General features: G+C 42.6%; 1 protein-coding gene across 7 annotated transcripts in view; it reads left to right on the top strand.

Annotated features, from left to right (window-relative positions):
- The window catches only part of SHANK2 (SH3 and multiple ankyrin repeat domains 2), a 278469-nt gene that overhangs the window by 96907 nt on the left and 153805 nt on the right, over window positions 1-27757 (top strand). For 5 of the 7 annotated variants that reach the window (XM_042022398.1, XM_042022402.1, XM_042022401.1 and 2 more), the window contains exons 13-15: window positions 4041-4350; window positions 8769-8938; window positions 19853-19966. In XM_042022398.1, the coding sequence (XP_041878332.1) occupies window positions 4041-4350; window positions 8769-8938; window positions 19853-19966 (594 nt within the window). Of the gene's footprint in view, window positions 1-382; window positions 692-4040; window positions 4351-8768; window positions 8939-19852; window positions 19967-27757 lie in introns of those variants that run through there. The other 2 variants (XM_042022404.1, XM_042022405.1) reach the window with 2 other exon arrangements.

A 27757-nucleotide genomic window follows, 5' to 3' on the forward strand; every position in this document is an offset into this window, starting at 1 on the left:
AAGCGAATAAGCAGCGGGATGCTCTGTGCACCGGGAGGCAGCTGTGCAAATTGAAAGCGAAAGGCAGGTCCCCGGCAGCTCCCAGCCCTGGCTGGGCTTTCCCGTGCCCAGCCGCGGCTGCTCCAGTGCCCCTTGCCGCCTGGCAAATGGGAATTTTTGGCCCCCGGGGCCCCGCAGCTCGCTGGTCCCGCGGCGCTCCCGCAGCGCCGGGCTGGGAGCGGGAGCAGCGTGTGCTCTGCGGGGCTGTGGCGGCGGCAGGTTCACATGACTAATGCTGGGAGAGAGCAGGAGCGCTTTCCTTTTTTTTCTTCTTCTACTTCTTCCTTTTTTTTTTTTTTTTTTTTTTTTTTTTTTGAGCAGCTCCAGTCTGTACACAGTTGGCTCCCAGCTGACAGACAGAATGTGGGGTGGGCTTTGTCACCAGAACGCTGGGTACTGCATGCCCAGCTATGCTCGCAATTCCACAGTGCCCAGAAACCTGCTGCTTATGTCAGGGTGCAGCCAGCCTGAACACATAGAAATTGGGTAGCTTGACTGGTTTTTGGTTTTTTTTTTTTAAATATATTATTATTATTTTTTATATATTTTTTTTGCCTCTTTCTTCCCTGCAAAGGTTATATAATGAGGGGATTGCTGCTAAAGTAAAAAGGGAAAATGAAGTCTTTGTTAAATGCCTTCACAAAGAAAGAAGGTAAGCGATGAAAGCAGAACACTTTGATGTTTCAGACTGGTGTTGTCTTGTGTACATTTAATATGATGGGCTTAGTGACTCTATAATTAATCAATTCCTGCGATTTCTTTTTCAAAATTATTTGATGTTAGACAGTCCATTTAGGCAAGTGGTTATTAAAGCTGGATGTGACTTTATTCCTTTCAGGATTTTCTCTGAAGAATCAAGTAGTTATAAAAATGTTTTTGTTCCCTAAGAAATGCATTTGGAATTTCCTACAGAAGGATTTTCCTAGGTGAATTTTGTCAGTGAATGGTGCCGAATTGCCCCTTCAGATGTATGAATTGCCAGGAATAGAATTCAGAGAGCTGGAGGAAGGATTATGTGGTACTTTCAAGTATGCTTTTAGGGATGATAAATTTAAACTTTTGGGGCATGGAATTAGTTCAGGCATTTTCATGTCATTTTATATCGAATGGTTTTTTCCCAAACAAGTTTTGCCACAGTTATTCTTGCAGTTCTGAAACGTGGTGAAATATTGGGGAAAAGCAGAGTCCAACAGGGACTAAAGCATGGAGATTTGGATTTCATTATTTTGTGTTGTAGTTCTGGTTTTTAATTGTGAAAATAATATAAATAATGCTGATAAGAAGCAGCTAAAAAAATATCCACCCACTTACAGTTTGCAGATTTCTGGGGAAAAGAAACAGTTGGGTGGAATATTAATCACTTCAGGCACAGAAATGCTTATTTTTAACTCTTTCTATAAAAGATTTGTGTTAGACACACATCAATTGGTGTCATTAGTTGTCCCCTTCCCTGTTTATTTCCTGTAGTAAAGACTAATTTTGCTCGTAGTTTTCTCCTCAAGAATAGAACATTAACAGCAAAGCAAAAGCTAAACTCTTAAATGGGCTTGTGAAATGCTCCTGAGGTGTGTAAGGGAAAAAGAATTCCTTTCCTCTGGTGCCTGGAGGGTGGTTGCTCCAATCTGTCAGTACAGATGTGCTCTGCGGCTCGCTGTCCGCGCTGTCACCGTGCCCCAGCACCCTGTCCTTGTCCTCCCTCCCCCTCCCACCTGCAGAGATCCCACCAGCCCCTCCAGAGTCCCAGAAAACACCCCCAAAACGTGGGCAATATTTCGTTTTCTCAGCCTGTGGCTGGAAGGGCTGGGCAGGCTGCTTTCAGCTTCAGGAGAAATCAAGATCTGAGGGTCAGATCCAAGTTTTACTGAATCCAAGGCAAACTTTGGTGACCTGGGGGGACAGCATTAGACCTTCAGGTAGCACACCTGAGTGTGCCAAACGTCCCCTGTATTCAGTTTGTGGGTTTTCTCCTTGACTGAATTCTCCCTTGTTGTACCTGGGAAAGATCCCCATCTTGGATGAAGTAATTTCTGGAGCTGTATTCCAAATGCCAAAAATAAAGGAATGCAGAAATGTCTCATCTCTGCCCCACACACCAGCCTAAGGGTCTGTAGGTGCCAGTTTTGGAGATAAATGCTGTGAGTTTGCTGTAAGTTAGCACTAACTGGGGCTTCCACTGTGACATCTGAAGCACCAAGGTGCTCTCATGACACCCTCGGCTGCTTTGAAACCTTAAAGAAATATGGAATGGGGAAAAACTTGAAATGTCAGGAGAATTATACAGAGTTTCTGCCAGTTTCTAGCATAAGCATTGGACTTCTGTGCTTTGTCCCCTTTAACAGCTTTTAAAGGCTTCTTCCCTTATTTCAAAGGCAACATGGAAATGGATTGAAGCCCTTTCTGTGCACGCTGCTCCCATGCTTGGTTGTTCTGATGTTCTCAAGTTGTTTACTAGAGAAAGTTTCAGCTCACTGGAAATCCAGTGGATGTTATTGTAAAATATTCAGAATTGTAGTTAATCATAAACTGATTCGGGTGAAAATGATACAAACCACTCCTTTACTTGCAGTTTCATCTCTATTTTATGCTATAAATATGCTCTCAGTTTTGCTCTGAAACCTTAAATTTTGCTTTGTTCTCTCAATTAAAGGCTCTATTTCAAGGCAGGACAGATTGATTCCTATGTATATTCATATTTATGTGAATTTATTTACTTGCACAGTATGACAGACATTCTTATTCTGTTTTTTGTGTGGTTTTGAAGGGTATTGAATGAGTAGACATTTTGGCTCTTTATAAATGGCACTTACTGGCACTTTAGACATGAGGGATGATACTTTGTGGGGCTTCTTTCCTAATTTAAATATGATTTTTTTCTTTGGGAGTTACAAGAGCTCAGTGAAGCCCTCAGGATATTGCCTGGCTGCCTTTTGTTAGTTATGCCACTGTGACTTTTCAGATGTAAATCTCTGCACTTTGGCTCAGGTCCTGTGACCCCGTGAGCTCCACCGAGAGAAATTAATGAGGGCGGGTGCAATAATGGGGATCAAGGCCAGCATGAAGTTTTGGGGTCGAATCCTTCATGATAGGGCAGGACATTCCATCGCATCTGGTGATAACTGGGTGCATTTTTATTAGGGACTTTGCCTTCTAAGTCACACTTGGAACAAACTGACCCCCTGGAGCGGGGAAAGGAGATGTGGAAAATTGTGTGAGTGCTCGTGTGTAGCAGGAACACGCAGGGAGGGCTGGACCCTCTGCTCTGAGTCAGATTTGTACTGCCCTTGCTTGGTTTGGTGCTGTGGCTCTTTCATTAAGGAGTTCATTGGAGCCTTTGGATACAGTGGTGTTCCCTCTGGGATGCGGCACGTGACGGAGCCGGGGTATTACCCTGGGGTAATATGCTCTATATACAATAGTAATGGATGTGGTAGGAATGCCAGGATTAGAAAGAGGGGAATGCCTAGGGATTGCAGCAGTGTAATAGAGTTCTGCCAGGAGAGGAAGCCGTGTCCTCGATTCTTAACCTGGAAGATGGGGATAAGGTGACTGTTCACAGATTTCAGGTTAGGCCTGAACTTGAGATGGACCAGTTTGGGTGCCAGCTGGGGGATGGAAGCTGCAAGTCCATGCCTCAGGAGTTCTGCTGGGCAGCCCTATTCTATGCCTTTCTGTCTGAACGTGACAACACAGCAGGAAAATGAACTTTCTGAGCCTCAAACTTGGCAATAATGAGGTGTTTCCCATTTCCTAGAGCACAGTTCAGACTCTTCAGCAGGCTCATGGCACTGGTGTTGCCTCACCGTGTATTCAAGCCTGCAAACAGGTTAATGTTGCCTGTTGTTTTTGATTTAATGATGTTCTAAAGATAATTTGATCAGCTCTGCTGGCAAGGTGGAGTTTCTGTCTCTGCAGAAGAAACAATGCCATATGTTGCATGTGGTGGTAAACAAACATGAATGTGAAATCATCTGAGCTCACCCTCCGTGTCTCTCTTTGCACAGTGCCCTTTAGGGAGGCTCCCACCTACTCCAACAGGAGGAGGAGGCCTCCCAGCACCTTGGCAGCCCCCCGGATCCTGCTCCGCTCCAACAGTGACAACAACCTGAACATCAACAACCTCCCTGAGTGGTCAGCCTCCTCCTCTGCCTCTTCACACCGCAGCCTTTCCCCTCACCTGCTCCAACAGATGCAGAGTAATCCCAATGGAACTGTAAAAACCGTGGCGAGTTACACTCCGTCCTCCCGGAGCCGCTCGCCATCCCTCAACAGGCTGGGAGAGGATGCCAAGAGGCAGCAGCACAGGCACATCAGGTGAGTTGCCACCATGCTGGCCTGCCACGTTCCTTTATGTTGTTTGCACTCTCTGGAATGTATAGTTATTCATTCTCAGCACGGTGGGCCATGCCCAAGTGTGAATATTTTAACTGGAAGCACCAAAGCCAGCTGTTTCCTCACAGAGCTCCAGCAGCCAGGCAGACTTGCAAGTTCAGCAGTGACTTAACACAGAGTTGCACCTCCAGATCAAGGTGCTGGCTCTGCACATCTTCCCATAGTTGAAATAAGGATTGCATTTAAAAGCAAAGCAAACTGTTTCTGAGATATCTGGTCCCTTCATGGAACTATTGGTCATGCCTGGAAGCTGTGTTGGAGCTGCTCATGGGTGATGGAGCAGAGGCTCTTTAAGTTCTCTCTTCTGTACGTGTGTGCTGAACCAAAGAGTGAGTAGAGGGAGTAATGCGACCTAGCAGGCATTCTGGGCAAATATCCTGCAGCTCTGTCCCACTGGAGAGCAAATCCTGACTAATTAGAGTCATGTAGGTATTGTAAGCCATGGAATAAAGCAGAGGGCTGGGGCTAAGGTTTCATCGCAGCTGGGGGCTGCAGGTTGGAGAAGCCACTGCCCTGGACTCAGAGCTCCTGTCAAATGTGGAAGAGATGGAGCTGCACCAGGACAAGTGGTTGAAGTGCTGCAAAAAATCAGGGAGACATCAGAGCTGAGCACTGCTGGAGAGAACCAGAGCTCACATGTTTTGGCCAAACACTTTTAACTCACTACTCATCTAAAAATCAGGCTTTGTCTCTCCTGTTTCCTAATATATATATATATATATATATCTAAAAATCTGCTGTTCAGAGTAGAAAAGGACTTGGACATTGTCAAGAGATGCAGTTGTTGGTTTCTCTTTGCTGTTTGTAGTTGTAAATGGATCTTCAATGGCGTTTTCAAGTCAGTAAAACAAAATGTCATGTAGCTGACACTGCCTCTTACCTTGCCTGTTCCTCTGCTCTCCCTGACCCTAGGCACCCAAACTGACAGGCACTGTGTGGGGTGGAAACAATGCTGCTGGACAGGGGAGATCTGCTGTGTTGTGCAACAAAGTTGTCTGGAATGTGAGAAGGAGTGGAATCAAAGGGAAGGAAGGGGATACGGATTTCTTATGACAGTGGTTTCATGCTCATCTTGCTTTGTTGTATGTTACAATAATGGCAAAAGTTCATTTAGGTATAATTTGGGTGGCATTTCCTCACAGAGCCCAGTATCAGCTTAAAAACAGTCTTCAACGGGGCTTCAGCTGAGTGAGGTGCCTTTCAGAGAATGAGGGTTCTTGTGTTCCACTGGATCCTTCTGATGCTACCAGAGAGGGAGGTTCTACCTTAGAATCAGTGATTATTTTAGCTGAAAGGGATAAAAAGTGCCTTTTCATCAATACTTCTGGGATAACACATTTCAAATTCCAGAAATATAAACAATCCTTTGAGCTGGGGGTAACAATTAGATTTTTTTTTTTTTTTGACTAAGCAAACATTTACTTGCTTTGACTTTGTTCAGCCTCTTTTCCTCTTCCCTTTCTGAAAAGTAACTCAGATGGTAGTGGAAACCAATTTAATGCCTGAGAGTTTGTGGATATGAAATTTTGGTCTTTCTCGTAGTGCATCAGCATCACAGCTACTGCAAGTGCTACCCAGCTGCAGACTTCCCTCTGTGCCACCAAGACTGGTTACAGAGAAGTCCAGAGTACATGCAAGTACTGAGAACAGAGCTGGAGGCTCTCTCGATTCAAAGACAACTAAAAGGATTTTATATATAATTTTTCCTGCAAATAACACCTTTTCTTGCCACAGGCCCATTTTGCAGTCAGGCATGGCACCTTATATGAGACTTTCCTCACATATTTTATTTAACTGTGTGACCATCTACTTACTGTCAGCTAAATGTGGGAATTGTTGCTGTCTCTGCTTATTATTTGCAAATAATAACAAATAATAACAGTCACCACGAAGCTGTTCCTCCCCTGAGATGGAAAAGCCCTTTTTGACAGAGCAGGAGGATGGGTTGTGGAGCAGAAGCAGCCGGAAGGGGCAGGGTGATGGAGGAGGTCAGACTGTGACAAAGGATTAATGAGGTTTGTGGGATTTGTGCTGTGGAGAGGTGCTGGAAGGCGATGCTGCAAGGGATTCTGTGACCTTTGCAGCCCGTGTGGCTCAGGTGTTTTATCTCCTCAGGCTGAAAGAGGAGAGATTTAGATTGGATATATTAGGAAGAAATTCTTTCCTGAGAGAGTGGCGAAGCACTAGAACAGATTTCCCAGAGAAGCTGTGGCTGCCCCATCCCTGGAAGTGTCCAAGGCCAGGCTGGAGCAACCTGGTCCAGAGGAAGGTGTCCCTGCCCATGGCAGGGGGTGGCACTGGGTGGTCTTAAAGGTCCCTTCCGAGCCAAACTGTTCTGTGATTCTCATGAGGCTGTTGCTTTCCACAGCGAAGTGCTCAGGGGGGGAAGCTGGGAATGCAAGGGAAGGGACAGCCTTCCTGTGGAACTTACCCCACAGAAATTAGTGAATGAGGTGCCAACACAGCCTCAGTCAGGGCTGAGCTGCCAAGGATGGCCACCTTCTTCTGGCTGAGAGGGAAACATGTCCACACATCTCCTGAAATCTCCGCATCCTCCTCCTGCTCCTTCCTGGCATGGCACTTGCTGGGCTGGGAGCCCACGCTGGGGACAAGCAAGGGAGAGGAAAGATCTCTTTTTAAAAAGTCCTGCACCCCACGTTGCAGCCTTGATTTCCATTAGTGAGCCTGTTGCCTGAGAAGTTCTGCATTCCTTGTGTGGGTTTAATGTGCCATTTCCCTTTTCTCCTTCTGCAAGAGAGAAAATGAATGTATCTTCTGTGCTCGCAGTTAAAGTGGATGCTGGGAGATAACACTGGGAATAGCTGCCACCAGACTAGGCAGAAACACAGCTTGATACAAGTGGAAATCAGATGTGTAGCTATAGTTTATAGATCTGGGGTTTTTTTTTTTTATGGTGATGACTGTTCCTTCACTTACAAGGAAAAAGGAATGGAGCAAAAGAACTGAAATCTGAGCGTTGTCTTTTCCAGGCTTTCTTTAAACAACTGTGAGAGTTGACTGAGGTTTCTGGTGCAAACTCCATCACAGACATGCAACCAGAGCTCACTTTTAAACTGCTGAGTGTGGCTTACCATGATCAGCACCTCCTCATAGTAACAGAACAGAGCAAGGTGAAAGGGGAATGCAATTCCAAACGGTGAAGAAGTTACTGCAGGAAAATGGGAGTGTTCCTGATAGGAAGGATCCACTAGGTTTGGGTTTTTACCAGAATTCTTCTGTACCTACTGACTTACTGGCTCCCATTTTGGTAGGAGACTGGTTAAAAATAATAAAGAAAAGGAGGTTAAAACCCAGCAGACCACAGCCCTTGTATTTCATTTTGCTTAAAGCAGTTTCAGATACTTTCTCACAAGAAGGCAAGCAGAGTGTTATGGTGCTCAACCACCACTAAACCACCCTTCTTCCTTTGGTAGCCTAACTTTTCCCTAGCAACCTCTATTAATATTATTCCTTCTCACGAATATTTTCCTTTTCTAGACTTTGTTTAAGACTGCAAGTTTTTATGCTTTGGGGTTTAAGTTAACTGATAGTGTCCTGCAAGTTTATTATGATATATCCTATAGGTTTCCCACCCTCCTAAATATTTGCCTCTTTGTCTTTTCATGTATCTTTGATGGTTCACTCATTTTCCCACAGGTTTAATACTGATCTTATGCATGTTCACCACCTTTCAACAATTCCTTTTTTATACACCAGGAGTAAACTGTGAGTTGGTGGTGACCTGTGGCTTTCCTGGGCACATGCTGAAGTCACTGAGTGAGCCGGCAATTGCCATCCAGAAGAAACTATCATTTGGAAAATGTTAACCACAAGCACCGGGCTTTGTGCAGATCTAAATTTAGCCCCGGGCCTGGGAGTGATGAAGTAACTTGATTATTCAGTCCATTTAGTTAATAATTCAGTGGTCTCACTTGTTCACTCTGTGCTACAAAGATACCCATTCCCAAGAATTGTAAATACAGACGTTTTCAAGTCCCTCTGACAAATTGGCATGCTGGGAATGTATGATGGGCATATAAATTTTGAATTTAATTAGGGCCTGGGAACGTGCAAGTTTAATTTGCGGAAAAACTAAAAGCTTTAATGTTGTGTGTTTTCTGTTCTAGGCCATTATGGTCAGGTGAATATTGATCATGTTTCACACTGAAAGATTTCAACCCTTAAAAGCTCCTGTTTGGTATTTTTTCTGCAGGGTTAGATGTCTTGCTGGAAGACAGTTTTGTTATTCACTGCTTAGTTTAATCCTGCTAGTGTGATGGTAAATGATTAACTTTCCCCTTTTGAATAAGCTGTTAATGATTTTTAATTTCAATTTCCAGTGCCATTTACAGTCCCAGTGCCCACAAGGATACTCTGTCTGCCTTGGATTATCAGGGTCCCAAAAGGAAGCTCTACAGTGCTGTCCCTGGGAGACTTTTTATCGTAGTAAAGCCATATCAACCTCAAGGGGAAGGGGAAATTCACCTGCACAAAGGAGACAGAGTCAAAGGTGAGCACCTGATTCATTTGGAACAAACCTTTTCTCCTGCTAGGTGGGAATTTTATGTTAAACTTCTCTTTTGCAGGGGTGGAAATAATCTGTATGGTGAAAGTGCTTTTATGCATTTGTTTCTTTGTAGGGCATTTTGCTCCCAGCTCTGTTTTGTAACCAATGCATATTTAGCTGCCACTTTAACTGACTTCAAAATGCTGCTACAACTCACAGCTATGTGCAGTAATAGCACCATTGTCTCTTACCCAGAGCACAGAATTTGCTTCTGGAGCCATTCCAGAGGCACCGCTCCAGGGCTTTAAAGGGTTGTAAACATGTCAGCTATCTAAAGAGCTCAGGAAGGGAACGGGGGTAAGGTCAGCTCTCCTTCAGGCCCTTTCCTCAAGGAACATTTAATTGGTTAAGTAGAAAATGTCCCCTCACAGGTCTTTGGATAAGTAGGTAGGGAGAACTTCCTGCCAATGTAATTGTGGAGGAAGCGTGGTGGTGCATGTGAAATTTCTGGTCACTGCTGCACTTGTCTGCTAAGGCCAGGTTTAAATCAAGGCCGAGCTTTGTTATTGTTTTGAAGGCAGTAAATCCATCCAGAAAAAATGGGAAATGGGGTTTACAGGGCTCACCTTCCCAAGAGTGAGGTGTGACACTGTGGCTTTGCACATGCAGGTAAAACAGAATGAAAGAGACTTTGTGTGGGATCCATACAAATCAAACAACAGTTAGGGAAATCAAACAAAAGGGAATAAATTCAGTGTCCTAAATAAAAGTGTTAAGCAGCTGCAAATTTTCTTGCAAAAGGAACTACGTATCTCACAAAGGAAAACTTCAAATACCTCCTCCCTTGAGCCTCCAAGCAGTAGTTGGAAAAAAAAATAGGGAGCCATTAGAAGGTATTTTTGCATTTTTATTTTTGGATGTACTGATTCTGAAGCGTTTGTGGGTTTAATAATTTTTGTTAACTCCAGCCCTCAGTAGGACAGAAATCTGAAGGATGCTGCACTTAAAGGTAAAATGTGCAAGGTTAATTTTAAATGCAAGGACGAAGGAAGAAGGTTAAACTTAGAGTCTGTGGGGCTGAAAAGATAATTTTGCAGTTCCCTGATCAGGTAGGAAGCAGTGATTATGATCTCATGGTGCACAAGGACCAGGATGAAATTTTGGTGGTACTAAATAACTTTCTCCACTCAGAGTGTTCAGAGATCTGGGAGGTGTCAATGGATGAGGAATGAGGTGTTGGACACACACACATTCCATTGTCCTGTTGGATTGAAGGATGCGGGAATATTCTCTTTATGTAGAGGATGTAAGATCAACAACACAGGTTCTTCTCACCAGAGTAAGACAACTCAGGGCAGTTCTGGGAAAAGGCAAGACAGAAACTGTGTTTCCTGGCAAAAGAGGAAGCACTGCAACAGGTTGCCTGGAATGCTGAATATTTAGAGGCATTCACTATCTAGCAGCTGGTTTACATTAGGTTTTGAGACTATTATATGCAAAAAATAAGCCCAGAATAAAGGATTTAAATTTCGATGAAGTGTTTAATGTTTTTGAAAAATTAATTCAGGAGCCCTTGGTTCTAAATTATTATGACAGTCACTGGAAAACATTGCAGGAAGGAATTAGTCCACTTTTCATATTTTCTTATAATGGTGTAGTCTAAATGTGAGACCAATGATTTTTGGGAGGGGCCCTCAAAATGCTGAAATAAAAAATGGAATTATGGCTGGATTTTCTTCTCTGTGGGGAAAGTATAAGTTTATTGGAAATAACACATTAATTATTGCTGTCAGCAAAAGGGGGATGCGTCCATCCCACATCAAATCATTCCTGCAGGGATTATTTTTTCCAGTTTCAAGAATCTGATTTGCACATTGAATTGAAATCTGGCAGAGTTTTTCCAGGTCCATTTGTTTTAAAGCATTTTAGAGAAGTTTGCTGCAGCAAAGTCTGGCGAGGTGTCAGCCTGCTTCTGGAGAGGGTTTGGGAAAAGAACAAGAGTACATAGGGATTGTCAGTGTTACTCCTTAGGATGAAACCTTGTGAGATGTAATTTAAGGCCGTTTGCATGGCAGGGCTGGAACAGTGTGTGACAGGCTCCCAGAGCTAATCAAAGGGAAAACTTCCAGAACAAGATCAAATCCTATTTCGTGTTACCATGTCAGTGGTTCCTCAGCTGCAGCAAAAAATATGTCAGAATGAACATGGCAAGGTCATGGAGAGAACAAAGAGTGCAGGGGAAAAGACACTGGTGCTTTAAAGAGGTCTCCGTTGTGTAACAATATTGAGGGAGCCGCTCAAACTTTTTGTGCCAAAAATCCAGGTCCAATTAAATCTGGATTCCCGTCCCTGTTTCAGTCAAAATGTAATTACTGCTAGAGAATCAGTGTAGTGACAGGACAAGGACTAGATCTGAGGAAGAAATTCCTCCCTGGGAGGGTGGTGAGGCCCTGGCACAGGCTGCCCAGAGAAGCTGTGGCTGCCCCATCCCTGGAAGTGTTCCAGGCCAGGCTGGAGGGGACTTGGAGCAACCTGGGCTAGTGGATGGTGTCCCTTCCACTAGGAGAAGGTTGGAACAGGATGATCTTGAAGGCCCCTTCCAACCTAAACTATTCCAGGATTCTGTGATGTTTAAGAAAAAATACTCCATGTGAGCAGGATGGGCTCCCTCTCTGCCCTTCAAAAGCACAGGCAGTAGAACTCAGAGTCCTTAGTGCTGTGGGAGTGCCAGAACTGCTGACTGTAAGGAGATCCTGCTTGCTTTCTTCTTTCTGAGCAGGAATTCTTGGTACTGGATGTATTTTCTGTCTTTTAAAGACTTACTTAACAAGACCATGGCTCAGTGAGCACATGCCTGTTTGGGGTTTAGCACCTTGCTCTGTGCAGTGCTTGGAGGAAATGGGAGAATATTAAATCCCATGGAATTCAGTTTTTCCTTCACTCTGGAAATACCGTAGCCTCACTGAGAAATGGAAAAGCTTTGTCTTGGCCCCTCTCCTCTTGGTGACTACACTGTTCTGTGTAAGACACTGATGCCCAAGTCCTGGCTCTTGGATTGCTTCGGGGAATTCAAACATGGCTTGGCACCAGCTGTGGGATTGTGCCCTGTGTTCAGCCTGACCCGGGGACATGTCATCACGAGTACATCCCATGAGACTAATCACAGCAAAGATGTAGCAAGGCATTTATTGCAGGGATAAAAACCCAGAACAACATATTAGAGAAAGGGATTACTTGGGAAATGTTTTTATGGATTTTCCTTTTTAACTTGGCAGAATTAGAAGGGTCACGGAGAGGGATGAATTCCTAAACTCTTGATGAAGTGTTTTCATCAGATGGAGATGAAGCAGGGTTTTTTATTCTTTCTAAAACTGGTAGAAGTGCATGAGTGACAATAGTTCACAGTGTGTGATACAAGGAAACTGCTCAGAGAAATCTGTGAATGGGCAAGGTTCAAAGAAAATGTAAGCTAAACAAAATGGTCTTGTATTAATAGGATATTACATAGCCTGTACAGAAATACCTGCTGTATTTTTAGTTGTTAGTCATACACACTGACATCATTTGTGTGTCTGCCACTCATGAGAGAAGAGCCATGGCTGCTGTAAAAATAAATCTGATATCTTTATTTGTACCATAACTGCCCTAATCTTCTGTTTTCACAAAAATGAAGGAGAGCTAGTTTGATTCCTCACTGAAACACTTCTAATATATTTTGTTTCTTTCTTCCTTCTGTATCTAAAAGTTCATAACAATAAATCTGCCACAATCCAAGTGCACACAAACATGTATAAAATATATGTAAAATGAATTTCAGTCTGTTTTTGTGTTCCTAAATGGAATTCTAGTGCTGGAAATTAAGCGGTCTCTTTGACAGCAAAACTCAGAGAATGCAATGCTCCAAAGTTCTTTGTGGGCAAAGAATCAACAGTTTTCCTGGCCATGAAGATAAAGACATAGATGAGGTTTTTGGGAAGGTAACAGGTCTGAATTCCAGGTGCAGACAGGCTCTGGTCACTTGGAAACTAAACAATCAGAATTGTTTTCAGAATCTGGGTTATATTAAAACATACCTAAAATGCACATGAGCTATCCTTCACTGACCTAGAAAGAAAAAAAGAAAACCCTGATTCAAATGCTTTGAGAGCTTTTGAAGTCTCACCCTGCTCACAGCTTTGTTTTTCATGGTCTCCCCAGATCCTTTTTTATTCCAGGCTGGCCCCACCATCTCTCTCAGCCTTTTCTAGTGCCCAGTGTCTGGAAAAATGGGGAGTTATTTCAGTATCTCAAATATGCTCCAACAGACTTTTCCATGAGCCTTCCAAGATGCCTCTGGTGCAGGCACAGTGTGCACATCAGAGAAAGGTTGTGGTAAACCCAAATGTAGCTCTCAGCTCCATTCCTCAGGGTCAGAGGAACAGGACTAACTCAGTAGCAGCAACTCAAGCATCTGTTCTGGGCAGGAAGTCAGTAGTTCTGTGCATCAGAAATACTGACCCTTGTGACTCTGCTTTTATTTCAGCGTGGTCTCAGCCAGCAGGGCAATCCAAATATATCACTAACATTTTCATTTCTTGTGAAATCCACTTTGAAAAAGAAAGATTATTAAACCCCTGCTGTGCTCGAAGATATTGCCAACAGACAGTGCTTGTGGGCAGGAGGAAAGTTGGTCTCCTGGGCTTTTGCACTTGTTAGATTAGTAAACAAAATACTGGGAAGGGAAGAGCCTCAGGAAGGCTGTTTTGTTTCTTCAAGAGCATTTTGTACCTTGTGTGGGTAAGTGGGGCAGCAGAATTTAACCTAAGAGGTTTGCAAGGCTCTGTTGAGCTGCTCTCTCACATGAAGGATGAAATGAATGCGAAATGGAATATTAATCTTACCCAGGTTCACTGGTCTGTTTTCCTCCTTTCTGTCTCCTGACTTGATGGGTTTGATTTCACTTCTTAACATGATAAATTATGGCTCATCAGAGGTCCTGTCCCAATTAATTCCTTCAAGCTCCTTGTGCCTGAAGAGCAGGACAGAGTGGTGCTATCAAAATGTCCTAACAAAGGCCCAGCTTTGCACCCGCTCCAGCAGGAGAGTTCCCTTTGCTGTCAGAGGCTGTGGGAAGGGATCAGGATGTAAAAGCATCCACAAATCCCCACTGCCATCGTGGTTGGCTACTTTAACACAGCCTTTCTTGAGTAGTCAGCAACTGGCCTGGAATATTCAGGGCACAGGGAGCACCAGGAGTTGGAGAGGAGCTGTGAGTGCACCAGTGTGGTACAACACAGCACTACAGGTTGGCTTGGGGCCTCTTCTCCATTAATTCTCCCCGAATTCCCCCAGTTTCAAATTTGGGCATCACTGTGGAGAAGAGCAAACTTGACTCTGTCTGCACCTTCCTCAGCTGAGCTGGGGATCAGCGGGTGGATTTTTACAATGTTTGATTTCTGATGAAAACTCAAATCAGTGCAGATTTATTTCTCACACTGTTTGCCTGTCTCCCTCACTTTCTCAAAACTATTTCATAGACACCTAAACAACAGGGAAAAGGTGATCTTCATAGAAACTTTATGGCAAAGATGAAAAAGGGGAAAAAGCTCCCACAGAGGGCCAAATGTTGAACAGCACAGCTCACTCAGTTCTATTTCAACAGAGCCGTATTTCCTCAGATTTAGAGGATTACGTGCAGCTTATTGTATTTGTAGGCTTGACGTAGAGAGTGGTTGCTCTGTTAGTAGCCCCAGTCATGTTCTCACCCCAAGGTTCTTTTCCTGAAGTGCTTGTTCGCACTGTCTCTTTCCTGAGAAAGCAGAGGTGAGGAAAGGTGAGGAGCTGTTTTAAGTCAGGATCTCTGCGTTATCTCCCTAATTTGGTGAGCTCCCATAGCCCAAGCTGGGAAAGAACTGCTGGGTTTCCTTCTCCACCACAAGAAATGTCTGCAGGGCCCCAGTCCCAGGTGTGCGTGCTGGAATCCTCCCTGTGCCTGGCAGCAGGGTGAGGGGCACTGGTTTCCTCCCCACTCCTGCTGCAGTGACCTCAGGTTCTGTCAGGCTCTCTTGATGACGTCTTTGGGAGCCAGAAGCAGCCTGCCCATAAGGCAGAACAGCCAGATCCTGCTCAGCATTCCTCACAGGGAGGGAGGGATTGCTGTCAGGAGCCAGGAGGGGCAGAGAAAGAAGCAGTCAGAAAAATCTCTCTCTCCAGCAGAGAGCAAGATTAAGTTGTAACTCACACTGACCTTCATTTATGTTGTGTGTAAAGTTTGTTTTCATCAAAGAATCATGGAATCATAGGATGTTTTTAGGGTTGGGATGGACCTTAAGGATCAGCCAGTCCCAGTCCCTGGCTTTGAACACATCCAGGGATGAGACACCACAGCCCCCAATAAGTGTTCCTGCATAGATTGTCTGTCGTTTGGAAGCTCTCCTGCCAAAGACCAATAATTCTGAAAATTTCCATCAGACAACAAACATTTCAGCAATGGAAAAGCCTTAATTATAATGTTAATTATTTCTGAGAGAAAGAAGTTAGGTTTCTACCAATTAGACATTAAAAATCTACTGTATTTCAAAGAAGAAAATCTAGACGATTTTTACCTTGGGACACAAACCCAGAGGTCTTACATCAGCACAGGCTGGTTCAGCTGTTAGATTGTTTTTTTCCATGGATTTCCAACTTTATACTTTACTGTCATTCTGTTGAGTTTTCTTCTTTTCTGCTGGTTGCAGAAATGTTCTTTTTTTCCCCAGAACATGGTCTCTGGGTCCCAAGCCATATGATTATTTATTTTCCCAATAAAGAAGAATGCAGTTTATCCAAGCACTAAGAATTGATTTAGATATTACGAAGGCATTTTAGGTACATCCTGTAACAGATGTAAAGACATTGGCCTGAATTTGGCTTTAAATTTCCTTGACTTTTTTGCAAATATGGCTGTCTGGAATAATTCACTCCTGGGCATTTCAATATCACAAGGAATTTAGAAATAGCAGTCACCATAATTTGTTGGAAAAAAATACTTTCATTTCTTGTTGAGGCATGGAGGGAGCTGTAATGCGGAACGATGCAAATTCTATGTTCTTTTGATTTAAATGATTTTCGTGGTATATTGAGTAATTAATCTGTTTGAGATTACTATGCTTTATTTATATCAGTGACAATATACACACTGCCAATAGACCTACATTTGCAGGAGACAAAGCATTCTATGCTCTAGTCTAAAATTTTAGGTATAATACTTTAAAGGCATTAAAATGCGAGCTCCTGATTGGCACCAGCCTGTCCATGTTTTCCTGTTATCCTGTTGCTTGGTGCTCGTCCAATTTTGCTTTGCAGTTTTGTTCATATAATTGGACACAACTCTTCTTTCAAACCACACTTCTGTTGTGAAAAGATGTCCCAGGATTCCTGATGTTGCAAGGACCTTTATTTCACTCTTACAACATCAGCTTCTTTTTTGTAATTCAGGCTGCGTGTGAAGAGCCTCTGACCTGCTCTTGCCATAGCAACCACACCTTTTGTTTTTTGCCAAAAGGAAAGGGAAAACCACTGGAAATTAGAAAGCCTTATTATTAACTTGGGGAAAGTTATCCTTTGATTTCCCATTGTTTTATCCTCCAGCGGGGAAAAGGTTGATTAGAAAATCTCTTGCTGGTAACAAATTACCTGTTACAATGAGTCTCTTAAACACTTTTGGGAGAGGACAGATAGAAACTAAGGCCTCATTCTAAAAAAAAGCATTCATGGGTACAATAGGTAAATGACATTTTTCTATTTATCCTTTAAGATCCCCACATTGGGGTGAGTGAAGTGTTGCCAGTTTTGTAGATCTGTGGATTATTATGGCCTAGGCTCTTGCTGCAGGATTTCCTATTAATGACACCATTAATGGAGGTGGATGGAGATCATGTCAAGGTTTTAGGGGATGCAGAACCATCTGGATCTCAACTTCTACGTTGGAATATGAGCTTGTCCCCCATCTCCCCAACAATTTGTCTGTCTCTGCACATCAGCCAAACCCAGGGCTGTCCCTCACTTGCCTCTTGTGCCACCTTTGTGCCTCTTGCAGCTCCAGCAGGCTTTTCCTTCTTTTCCTGGCCCCCAGCATGATGCTTTTGTGGGAATGCTGAAGCCTGCCTGCATTCCAGCAGACTCATTTCACCCTTCCACTTCTTTTCCATGGATGTTATGTCTTCAGGCAGGACTACATGTGTTTTTCCTTTGCTCTGGCTATTAGAGATGGCTGATACTCAATAATTCATGTAATAATGGGCTACAGTGGGTCTGGTTCTGCTCTGCAGGACTCCCTTTTCGCCCTACGCTCACAGACAGACTTCCAAGGCAAATTTCTTTTCCCAAAAGTGTTGATTCGCATCAGCTGCGACTGCCACAAACACAAGAAATCACTCCATGAGTTTGAAATACCCAACTTCCTCCTTGCAGTGCCTCTCTCTTCCTTGAGCTGGAAATATCCGTGCACTTTGGAGCGTCAAAACAGCGGATCTGACAGATTAATAAAACACCAAATTAGGGAAGTCTGTCTCAATCTCTAAGTAGTTTTTGTTCTGAGCATCTTGCCAGTTTGTGGAGTGAAATCAGGACTGAGATTCAGTGCTGAAAACTCCCCTCAAATAAAAAAAAGCAGCTAAGTACTGGCAATAGGAATCTTTCACTGTCTCACATTGGGAAATTTCTTTTGGCTGGAGTCCTATACTCTCTTTTATGACTGAAGTTAAACTAGTGTACAGCAGGATTCTACAATAATCCTAATATATATATATATATAGGTTATTAAGTTTTCCCTGTTCCTTATCTCATATCTAAGAAATACATTCTTGTGTGAGCAGAGGTTACATTGTTAAAAATGTGTTGGAAGCTGCTGAATTCCCTGTTTATATTGGATGGATGATCAGGGAATGTTTTATGTAACACTGAATTATCAGATGGACAGTGTGTGTTAGTTAATGTACACAGGCTTTAAACATTTTCAACAACACCTGGAATATAGCAACACATTTTTCCATTAATTATGCCCCATGTTTATATTTTTAAAAAAAGACATGCTAACATTATTTTATTCAGCTCAATTTTCACTGTAGAGCTGTTGGTGTCATCCAAGGTCAGTGTCCTCCCCCAGTCTCCCATAACTCCCTGAGTTTATAGGAGTTACAGGTTGTAGGTTTCCTCATACATGTCAGAAAGGTGCTTGATAAATTGTGCGTTTGGGGCCCATCCAGGTGTAGGATTTTTCCTTAATGGATGTTTCCTGGGACTTAATATGTGCTTCTTACTGGCAGGGGTGTGTAAATGTGCAGTTCATGGAATCTGTCTCTTGGAATATACTGCACTAAAAGGCTTAAAACGGACATATTTATAAACACTTGGCTGTCAAATGTCTCTGTTAATAGATGGCCACGCTCTGTAAGTGATACCACAAATAGCTTAGGGTTGCATTAATTAAAAACCTGGTAAACATTTACTTTCAGATGCAGTTTTGCAGATCCTGGTGTCTCAAACCAGACTTTATTCATATTACCAAGATGTAAAATTTTTTTTTACTATTTTTTTGGGCTGCAATCGATTTGATTTTCATCCTGCTCTGTGATAGTGCAAATCAAGTTCAGCTTCAGTGCCCCTGAGTCACAGCAGCTCCACTGATCCCGAGTTCAATTGCAGCCAGGCAGGGACCAGGGTTTTAAAGCCTGGCAAGGTTTTAACAGCGCCAAAATTGCTGGTGTTGGAGACCATCAAAGCAGCTCTGAGCAGCTCTGAGCATGTTAATGTCCCTCCTGCTCTGAAATACCCTGCAGAGACAGTATCCCGGGCCTTGGAATCCCTCAGCAGAGAGATGGATTTGGACTAATCAGCCTCGATTTTCAGCAGGGGCAGATGGGGCTGAGCTGGCGCTCAGCGGATGGAGCTGGGCTGATTTGGGAAGCTCAGGCCCCCCCCCAGCAGTGTGTTTGGTACAGGTGTGCTCTGAGCACCTGTGCTGTGTGTCTGAGCCACATTCCCAATCAGCCTGGTTTTGTTGATAATATCACCTTTGTGTCATTATTAATGTACAGTATCTTTCTAACGGTACACTTGTAGTCTTCTAATATACAGTAAACATACAGTGCTTTGTAGGGACTTCTATAATACTAATTTAAACACCAGAGCGAGTGTTTAGGATCCTTCCATCACCATAATTCACCTCCAGTTGCTTACTAATAAAGTTGTTGCTCTGCCGGCTTTTGTCACAATCCTTGCTGAGTCCTAGAGTTAATATCAAGATAATTGGAACTGCCAGATAAAAGCCTTTTCTCTTATTGGCAAATCACTCTCCTCCATATTGTCATTTTCTTCTATTGAGAAAAAAAATCATTGAAATGTTTCAAAAGGCGTCTCCATTGTGTATCTCACCTATGGGAGGTTCAAGTGTTTGCTGTGTATTCAAACCCTTAAATCATATTACTCAACCTGCATTGCAAATCCCTGGAGCTACCCACTAAGTCAAATAACATGTTTCCCTAGGAGGCAGGAAAAGCAGGAGATATCAAAATATGTGTTATTAAAATCCATTTCAGTGTGGGTGCAGTTTTACAATGGGTTCAGCACTTCGTTTGAGCAGACAAGACAGTGGGTTTTGGGTTGTGGTATTACCATGTATTTATCCTTGATTAAACCAGCAGTGCGAACACTAAAAATGGAAACAAATGTGTGAGGGCCAAGGAAACTTGTGGTAAAAAAAGATTTGGGGAGAGGTTACAAAGACTGAGCAGGGAGGGTCTTGTTTAAAGCTTACTCCGTGCTCATTTTGGGGGTACCAGCATTTGAGTTACTGCACAATGTTTGCTTTTTTTTCAGTTGTTACTGAATGTGTAACGCAGTAGTTTTGTATGTCTGTGAGAAGGCAAAGGGTAACGCTGCCTGTGTCTCCCTGTTTAGTTCTGAGCATCGGAGAAGGCGGATTCTGGGAAGGCAGCACCCGGGGACACATTGGCTGGTTTCCTGCAGAGTGCGTGGAAGAAGTTCAGTGCAAACCAAATGAAAGCAAACCAGGTAATCACATTGAGCTCCTGTTGAACCCTAACGTGACAAATGCCACGTGTCTGTCCCAACAGAGACATCAGGGCCTTTGTGCACTGCTAGAAATGGCAGAATTGGATAAAGCTGAGCTGCTGAATTAAAAAATACAGGTGGGTTTATTGGTTGGATTTTACTGTCCAAGCAAACAGACTTTCTCATGAGGAACTATGCTGGGAGGTACCAAAGCTTTTACAGAGAGCTGCATGCAGACATTTTGTATAGGATTATGTTGTGATTTATTTTCTTAAAGTGTGGGAGAATGTCTAATGAGACAATTAAATAAGGGAAGAAAAACTGGCCAGTCACCTCCCAAGGTGAGGGAGTCATACAATGCATTTAGCTCTTGTTCACAGCCCTGTTGACCTTTTCCTGAGTGTTAGAGGGCGCATTCTTTAGTGGGATGTCCCATATCCACCCTTACTGATGACAAAGGAAGTGGAATCCTCCTTTATCAGACGTGTATTGCCACAAGTGACTTTAGGCAAGGAGCCTTTACAGTCCTGATATAACAAAAGAAAAAGAAATCTACATTAAAGCAGGCTATTTTAAGAATTACCTACCTTCTCATCATTTCTCTGCTTTTAAGAATTAAGATGTGAGGACATCCTCTCTAATTAAAAGCTCATTATAAATGAACTCTGAGAATATAATTAATGTTCTCCAGGAGTGTATCCAGTTTTAAATCAGCTATTGATGTGTTTTTAGATCTCTGTTGTATTGATTAAGAACTTCTGGCATTGCACAGATGATACACTAAAATTTATGCATTGTATCATTCATTTACAGATGTTTTTCTTTTATGCATGTCATTATAAAGTGCAAGGTGTACTTTTCTTCTTTTTCCTGTGTGGAGAGGTTGTGTTTCCTTTTCTATTTCCCTTTTGAGAGGGAAAAAGAGGAGGAGGCAAAGCCAGATCTAATGTTTGGAGAGAATGGATCCAGGCTCTGAGAATAGAGGGAGAAGTTATATAGCTCTTCAAAGGGCTGGAGAACAAGTCAGAGTTTAGAGATGGAGGTGTATCAAACAAGAGGAAGATTGAGGCTGGAATTGCCCAGTTTGGGAACAGCAGCTCTGCATTAAATCTGAGCTGCCTCCAAATCTGAAGAAAATTCTGAGGAGGGCATTACATAAAGTTCTAAGATAAGAAAGAAGTTTTGCACCTTTGTAGTGATTTTGAAGAGAAAGTAACCAAACTTGTTTGTCACAAATCCTTGAAGACTTCCTTGAGAATTACTTCAGGAGGTAAATTCAGTATGCGACAGGATTGCCTTAATAGATGATGATTGTTTTTTGAGCAAGGATTTCTTTGATCGTTCAAAGGAACACAAAAATTCCAAAAAGAATTGCCGCAAGAGTAACAAAAGGATTACCAAAGCTGGAAGCAATAAAAGAATATAAACAGAAGCATGTTACAAATTTGCTGACATGAAATTATGAAAACTTCTGCCATGTGTCTGGCAAAGCACCAGACCATTTACTGTAATTTATAGCTATTGCTGCTTTCCCATTGTTTTCCTGTTTGCTTATGGTACAGTGGGAATAATAATGTTAACATAGCTTAAGGCTTTAAATATGCCATTCTTCTACTCTAAAAAGGATGAAAATGTAATTAAATAGGAACAAAAGGGACACATTTTCTCTGGCAGTGAACTTGTGCACTCCCATATTTTGCTGGGCTGTCTCAAAAAATGTCCCGCGCCCAGAATGCGGTTCAGTGCTTCTGTGTGTAATGTGATAGAGGTTGGAGCTGGGAGGGAAATGAAATATGTGGAATGCACAGTATGTGCCATATTATTATTGAAATATGGCATGGAGTGAAAGCAGCTGATCACGGAATTGCTCTGTGCATTCCCTCCGCATAGGAAACAATGGGAATGAAAGGGGAAAGCTTTATAAGCAAAAATCAGCCAGTATTCCCTCTGAGTACAAATGCAGAAGTAATTTAGAAAAATGTGTTAGGCATGGTGAAATGATTAGAAATTAAATTAGGTCTGCTGGGATTGCTGAAAGAACATCAGCTGAGAAACATCACAAACTTGTGCCACTTGCAAGAATTTGCATCGTGGTCTTTGCAAAGCAGCAGAACTTCTTATGATAATGATTTAGAAAGTAGATCATTTCAATGTGGAGGAAATGAAGCTCAGACTCAGCCTTTTCCACACCAGCACCACAGCAACAGTTCTTTCCTCTCAATGAGATTTAGGAACATTTCTTCCAGCAGCTTCCCTTTGCTATTAAGTTTGAACAATTGTGTTTAATAGAGGCTTGTCATTTGCACGCCGTGAGTGAAGGATAGAGGAATAGTTCTTGGAAAAAACAAACCCCAATTAAACACTCCAGGCCCAGTAAAACTGCTGGGCAGGTGTTTCATGGCATGCTGATGTATAATCTCCCTTCCAAGGAAAGTTCAATTTTTAGGGAACTTTATTGCCATCCCAGCTGTTCTCTGGAAGTGGGCAGGACGGAACAGCACCTGGTTCCTGTGCTCTCTTCAAAGATGCCATGCCAACTTGGCAGGTTCTGTTTTCCAAAAAAAAAATCATATTGACTGGCATTAATTCTACCTCCCTTCTTTAATCCTTCATTAATTGAGACTTGTAGGAATTGCTCCATTATTTTGCTAGGGTTGATGCCAGGCCTATGGGCTCTTAATTATCCAGGTTGTCTCATTTGTCCTTTAATAGCACCGGCACAGGACCTGCTGCTCTCCAGTCTAAAGAAGTTCCCTTGACATTTTGAGATCCAATGGAAAAAGAACAACAACAAAGAAAATCATTATTGTGGCTTGCTAAAGCCTTTTGCCTGCTTCTAAAAAAAAATTCTTGCAAACAAAACCTTTGTGCTACCTTGTTTTAAAAAGTGTAGCCTTTGTAGCGAGTTTTTAACATTCTCCAGAATTACTCTGAGAGTGGAAGTATTCCCTCAGATGAGGCTGGCACATCATCTTGCCTTTTCCCTGCTCAAACACAGAATACAAATGTCACATATTTACTCTTTCCACACTGACAGTTTTCTTGTGTTATTCAGTAATTCCATTCTGAAATGTCTTTGTATTCCAAATTATGTTAAAATAGAATTTTTTTTTTTTTTTTTTTGCTAAAATATTCTGGGTAAGTTGAAAAAAAGTTTCTCCTCTTTAAATTGAGATGTTTCTGTTTGCTTTTCTTCCATCATAAGATATTACTTGAACTTGAGGGACTTAGTACCAAAATGCTTTCTGTTACACTTGTGATTTTATGCTCCACATCCTTCCAAATTCAGAGCTATCTGATTGCCCAAAACTGAGGTGAAGTGTTCATTTTCAGGCTGGAAGTTCTCTTTAACTACACTCCAACTTTATCATTTATTATTCCTCCCTCCCTAATGTGCCTGGAGAACGCCTAGATTTTACAAATGATACTGAAATGAAGGCAGACTCAGCGTGTCTGAGAGAATCTTGCTGTCTTTCAACTCTTGGCTTCCTCAGTGCACCTCTCCTTGAGTTCCAGCCTCATTTTTAATATTGTCATGGGATGAGTTTTCATTCCATAGCCTCCTTCCTTCGTGTCTTTTTCTATCCTGTGGCCTTGGGATCTACCTTATTAGTAGCTGTAGGAGTGCTGGGAGTTTTTTCAGACCAGATCTGGTGCTGCCTTGTGGCTGCAGTGACCATTAGCAGTTGTCAAGAGCTCTCTTTTCCCGGGCAGAATCCGATTTGTGCCGCCCGGGCTGTCGCGGCCCCGGGGGCTGTGGCACGCCCGGGAGGCAGCGCTCGCCGGGCGCATTCCTGGCCGCACGCTGCCGATGGAGCTGTGCCCGTGCTGACCTCTAGTGTCACTGGTGCTGCCAGCAGCCTCTGCCAGGCCTCCGAACTGGCATTTCCCGTCCCAACTGTCACAGAGGCACGGAGTATTTGGGTCGGGAAAGACCTCAGGGACCACCGAGTCCAGCCTTTGATTGATCACCACCCTGTCAGCCAGACCGAGTGCCACGTCCAGTGCTTTCCTGAGCACAGTGGCTGTGCTTTTGTTTGCTGTCCCTTATTCCTGAGTTTCCAGCAGCTTGGAAATGTAGTGACAGATTATCCAGGAATAGCAGAGTTCCCTTGCAATTTCTTTTTTACCTGTGTAGGCATACACAGGTGTTACAAGCAGAAACTGCAGCAATTCTTATCCAACGTTCCCTCCCGATCCCAGAAGTTACCAAACAAGTCCAAGCTGTGTTAATAAAACACATCCTTTTGCTGTTTCTGAAGCGCAGAATTCTCTGTTTTCCACATTCCTAGTATTCACCACCCTGTGCATTCAGTAAAACCAGATTTGTTCCTCATTTCCACCACCCCTTTTTATAATCAGCACAACACCTTCCCAGGCAATCGAGCCAGCCAGGCTGCTAGAAAATGGATTTGCCTTCCTGCAAGAAGGAAAGGTGCTTTACTGTGGATTGAGGAGCTGACATCTGTACTGGCCTTCCAGAAGGACAGGAGTCTCGGTTTCCTGAATTTTCTGTCTGGACATAGTAGATATCCATATGTAAAACTGGTGCCTAATCCCATATAACTGATTCTGTGATTCCGTGTTAAACACAGCAGTGGAGGGGAAACAACCAGAAAACAAAAAACCTTTTCATCCAGCCTTAATGACCCACCTTTTGTAAATGATGACCCAGATTAGCAAAATCCTTTTTAACACGTTATTCCTGATTTTTTATGACCAGTTCTGGCTGATTTTTAACTAGAAAGGCAACTGAAGAATAGGTAGAACTATTGTGGTGATTATTAGAACTCTGAAAAATTCTATGCGCAAATAACTTTGGAAGCCACTAGAAGGAGGAGGGTTTCAATGAGAGAGAAGAGATTCTGTCTCACCAAAAGAGCACCTCAAGGGTTTTGATAATAAATTTTGATAAGTTCTCCTTCCACACGATTTCACCTTGAGTAGAAGGTACCTGTGTATCTGGGACAGAATTACTGTGCAACTTAAACTGTTTGGCGTGGGCAGCAGCAGTTAAGGACAAAACATTGCTGCAGCTGGAAGGACTAAATGGAGAAAGTATAAAAGAAATTTATGTATGTGAGGGAAAGATATTTTTGTAGGGAAAGTTAATCACAAACACTGTCATGGCAATAGTGTAAGGAGCTAAGAAGTTCCTTACTTGGAAACTTTTCTGACCCAACAGTGCAGGCTGGACTCAATATGGCCAAGAGAATATAAACCCAAATTAAAATCAAATTAAAAGGGCAAGGTTGCCTCACACGTAGCTGGAAAAGTGTGCCGTGATGCAGATACGAAGTCAGCCTTTTCAAATGGGTTGAGAGCTCGAGAGATGACTATTCTACCTTCATAATATTACATCTTTGTAATCCCAGTCAGGGTCCTGAAGGTGGGATCCCATCGAAACCCTGGTACCCAGAGCCCACACTGACAGGTCAGACACTGTTCAGTCGGTCCCCCTCCCTTGAAGGGTGTTGTCCAAAGCTCTGACCTCTGAAATACTCTTTCCTGCCTTGCTTCAGTGTTTTGCACAACCTGGCTCATGGGATTGTGAACAGTTTCTTCTTCTGAGGAGTGATTTTCTGCCACATAATGCTTCCCATGGACAAGTCTGTCATTAAAAAGAATGGGAATGGGTGACAAAACTCAACACAGTGATCATCCACAAAGATATTCTGTGTCGGATTTATGCTTTAGAAAGATCAGGAATATGCCGTATACCATATTCTTGCTTAAACTGCATACTCTTCCATCAATCAGTGGGAAAACTCTACTGGAACAAAAAAAAAAAAAAATCAATGCAAAGAACTAGATGTGAGGTGCTCTCAAGCCAGCCCACAAAGCCCAGCTGACACAGGAGCTTGGTGCAGTAATAGTCAACCAATTCTGACAACTCTCTGTAGCTGAGGATGTAAATCAACCCCACTTTTTTGTCTCAAGTGATGGAAATTCAAAGAACGAACCTCAGCAAGTTTATGCACTTTAGCTTTGCTGAGCGAGGCGTTTGTGTTCCCAGTAATGATAAACAGCAGTTTGGGAAAAGGCTCTGAAATGAATCATCACTCAATAATAATGGGAATTGGGAGGCAGAGGTAACTGGAGAGCTGTTCTTATCTGCAGGCTGGCTGCGGGAGGGAGTCATCTGCTTCCCACACAACCTGCAGAGTGTCCTCTCTGGCCAAAGGTGCCTTGAAAGGCCTTTCCTTCTTTCAGTCTTGATCTTCTGAGCAAGATACGATAGAGATTTCTTGCTCTAGTGGGAGTATTTGCTAGGAATCCTTGGGAAGACTGACTACCAACCCTTTTCTCAAATAATGGTACGGGTCTGGTTTGAAGGAAGAGTAAAATGAAGGACTCCATGAGAATAATTTCATAATTTGTCCAGGTTCTGAGGACAGCATAAAGCCAAAACATCAAAAACTTATTCAAATTAACGACAAAAAAAAGGCAAGCCTGTGTCTGTAGGGAACGTAAGCCTGTCTGCATGCTTATCTCTGAATAGGTAATTTTTAATTCATAATATTTTACTGTCTGGGCTGCTCAGCTGACATGTTCTTCATCCCTCTCACTCCCATTTCCATGCTTGCTAAGAGCCACTTAGGAATAACTCTAATCAGCTGGAAAGGAGCAGCACAACTCTCCAAAGCATTGAAACGGGCTAAAAATAAATTGCACAGCAATATAAAATGAGAGTTACGTGGTAGGAAACTCAACGTTTCCAGTGCATCTGGGATTGCTGCTGTGTGAAATCGGACATGCAGGTGTGGAGTTTTTCCTCTTCTGATTCTTTCTGCATATTTTTTTCCCTCAAAAAATCATCTGTCACACCACAGAGGATCAAAGAAGTGCAAACTCTGAGGGGTGTCTCAAGAAAGGAGCTACCATGATGGTTTATTCCTTTTACTTCCAGTGATGCGTTCCCATTTTCTTTTCCAAATCACAGCCCATGGAATATTTTCACGTCTGAGAGCAGATAGAGACATCAGAGATGTCTACTGTTACAAATTGCTGCAGAAGCACTGAGAAGTTAAAGTTATGAAGTGAATGATTTATGAAGTGATAGAGCCTCCTGAGGAATTTAAGCCCAGTTATTGGTTTAGGAGAGAATGCTTCAGCTTGTGGCAGAATTTGAGCAGCCCTGCTCTGCAATGTGCTAAAAACCTAGGAGTAATACCTAATTTTTTGATTCCCAGTTGTCCTTGTGGAAACTACACATAGAACATGGTTTTTCGAACCCATAAAAATCTGTCTCAAGCTACTAGAATTTTAACAAATCCGGCAGATCTTAACAACTGTTAGTAGACAAAAATCTGTAGCTTTCACCTCCTGGAACTCTGGAGCATTTCAAATTTCATAAAGAATATATCTTTTAATGCTAACATCTCTATACTAATCATTTTGGTTTGGTTTCTTTTAATTAGAGATACTTCTTAATACCTTATGAACCTATGATCAGCTATAGTTGACTTTTTTCTTTTTCTACATATCTTAAATGACGGTAGCAATAGATTTACTTTGATTTAACATCCATTTTTTTCCCTGAAATTCTGTTTGGCCAGGATTCTCTGATGCACCTGTGTAAATATTACTTATGTCAGAACATGACTTCTGTTGAAACCATTCTGGGTATCTAGCAGGATTGAATAAAATGCCATAATTCATCTAACCCATTTCATTTAGTATGACCTAACACTTTGAAAAGCACCTTTGGAAAAAAAAAAAAGCAAGGCAAGCCTTAGCTTAGATCTGTGCATATTCCAAAAGTATTGATAAGTCATCTTTTCCTCCTGT

The sequence above is a fragment of the Corvus kubaryi genome, unplaced genomic scaffold (genome assembly GCF_017639235.1).
Source record: "Corvus kubaryi isolate FWS band 111438036 unplaced genomic scaffold, C.kubaryi_AGA036_p1.0 37201, whole genome shotgun sequence".
NCBI classification, from domain to species: domain Eukaryota; kingdom Metazoa; phylum Chordata; class Aves; order Passeriformes; family Corvidae; genus Corvus; species Corvus kubaryi.